The sequence below is a fragment of the Monopterus albus genome, unplaced genomic scaffold (assembly GCF_001952655.1).
Source record: "Monopterus albus unplaced genomic scaffold, M_albus_1.0 scaffold98.1, whole genome shotgun sequence".
Lineage (NCBI taxonomy): Eukaryota > Metazoa > Chordata > Actinopteri > Synbranchiformes > Synbranchidae > Monopterus > Monopterus albus.
Window position 1 is genome coordinate 3,145,806 of NW_018127978.1, and position 1,892 is coordinate 3,147,697.

A 1,892-nucleotide genomic window follows, 5' to 3' on the forward strand; every position below is an offset into this window, starting at 1 on the left:
AAGACCTCGTAGAGCCTTATCATCCTAACAGAGCACTTCGCTCTCAGAGTGCAGGTTTACTTGTGGTTCCTAGAATTCACAGAAGTAGAATGGGAGGCAGAGCCTTTAGCTATCAAGCTCCTCTCCTATGGAACCAACTCCCAGTCTCAGTTCGGGAGGCGGACACCCTCTCTACCTTTAAGATTAGACTTAAGACGTTCCTTTTTGATAAAGCTTATAGTTAGGGCTGGATCAGGTGACCCTGAGCCTTCCCTTAGTTATGCTGCTATAGGCCTAGGCTGCTGGGGGGGCCATGATGCTCTGAGTTTCTCTCCTCTCCTCACCTCTTCTCCTCTCCTCTCCTCTCCCATCCCCCCCCGGTCCTCTCTCCTCTCCTCTCCTCTCCTCTCTCTCTATGCATCTATTTGCCACCATTACACATCACTAACTTTGTGTCTCCTCCCTCCCATAGTGTGTCCTCTCTCTCTCCCTGTACCTTTCTGCAGGTAGCCCTGGCTTTGGAGTTCTACATCTCTGATGAGCAGTCACCGGCCACATCAACCTGACCATTCTCCTCTATCCACTCACCCCAACCGGTCCAGGCAGAAGGCCGCCCACCAAGAGCTGCGGTCTGTCCGAGGTTTCTTACGTCAAAGGGAGTTTTTCCTCCCTGTTGTCGCCAAGTGCTGCTCAAGGGGAGTTGTTGGGTTTTCCTCTATACTACTAATAATAATGATGACAAGTGTGTTAAGTGTCCTGAGATGACATTTGTTGTGATTTGGCTCTATACAAATAAATCTGAATTCAATTGAATTGAAGTGAAATGAAATTAAATGAAACTAGACATAAGGCAAGAGAGTCCACTAAGGAAGCACAATGAAAAAGGAAACTTGTTAAAGTGTATTAACTTGTATTTTGAAATACAAACTGGCACAGCCAAAAGGAAAACATGGTTTAACCCTTTTAATGATTACACATTTCTGAAGAATCAACATTTACATGGGGTAAAAAAACACTGTTTCCAGTGACTTGTGTGTGCATGTCTGTAAGGGCTGGACTTTGTGTGTGTGTGTTTATTTACCACTATAATGCTGTGCTCCTGTTTGCGGTTCTGCCTGCGAGATTTGGTGTGTGTCTGTGCGGTGAGTCCAGCCTGGAAGATGGTTCTGGGTCGAGGCCTCTGTCTCAAACCTAACTGAGATGTTCCTGAAGACTTTTCCTGTAAACACACACTCAGTAGATTAGATGTCACATCTCTTCTTTGCCCAAAGATGATATATGAACTACAAAAGCCAGTGCGTGCATGTAGTTATACTTCGCTGCATGAGTCCCAGGTACTTCCCTCCTCCTCTGCCCTCTTCCTGCTCCTCTTCCTGCTGCCTCTTGAGCACTGATTACCATCTGGAAATACAGAGACAGAGAGAGCATGGAATCAACAGAAGGTTAGATACAGGGCAAAAACACAGTCAATAGTTTTGAGACATTTAAGTAGCAGGACAGTTATTTTGTTCTAATAATATAGCATGTAACTGGATTTGAAATGAAATGACAATAAGAGTAAAGTGCACAATTTCAGACTTAAAGGAGTCAGGCTTAACAATGCTGGAATAGTTTTCATTAACAATCCAGGCAAGGCCAACACAAATTTTTAGAGGCGTGAACAAAGGAGAGTGACCAAACTAAAGATTAACGGCCACTGAAACAGTCCCATCAGTGTCTGCTGATGTCAGTGAAAGGATTCAACTCCAAATATTAAGTGTCAAGACTTTATTTAATATTATTTCAGTTTTTCATTTACATTTGATTCCATAAAACTGGGAGTTTAAGTGGTAACGCTGTAGTTCACAGGCCTATAAATTTATAACAATTGCCTGAGGAATCTTCTAAAAAATCCTTGGTACTGATAGTTAGTA

The 1,892-nt window shown here is 43.3% G+C and overlaps 1 protein-coding gene across 2 annotated transcripts in view; it reads right to left on the reverse strand.

The window, feature by feature from the left end:
- The window catches only part of LOC109965303 (DNA (cytosine-5)-methyltransferase 3B-like), a 65,442-nt gene that overhangs the window by 30,963 nt on the left and 32,587 nt on the right, over window positions 1–1,892 (reverse strand). For both annotated transcript variants that reach the window (XM_020609207.1, XM_020609208.1), the window contains exons 4-5: window positions 1,295–1,380; window positions 1,061–1,198 (exon numbers count right to left, since the gene is read on the reverse strand). In XM_020609207.1, the coding sequence (XP_020464863.1) occupies window positions 1,061–1,198; window positions 1,295–1,380 (224 nt within the window). The remainder of the gene's footprint in view (window positions 1–1,060; window positions 1,199–1,294; window positions 1,381–1,892) is intronic.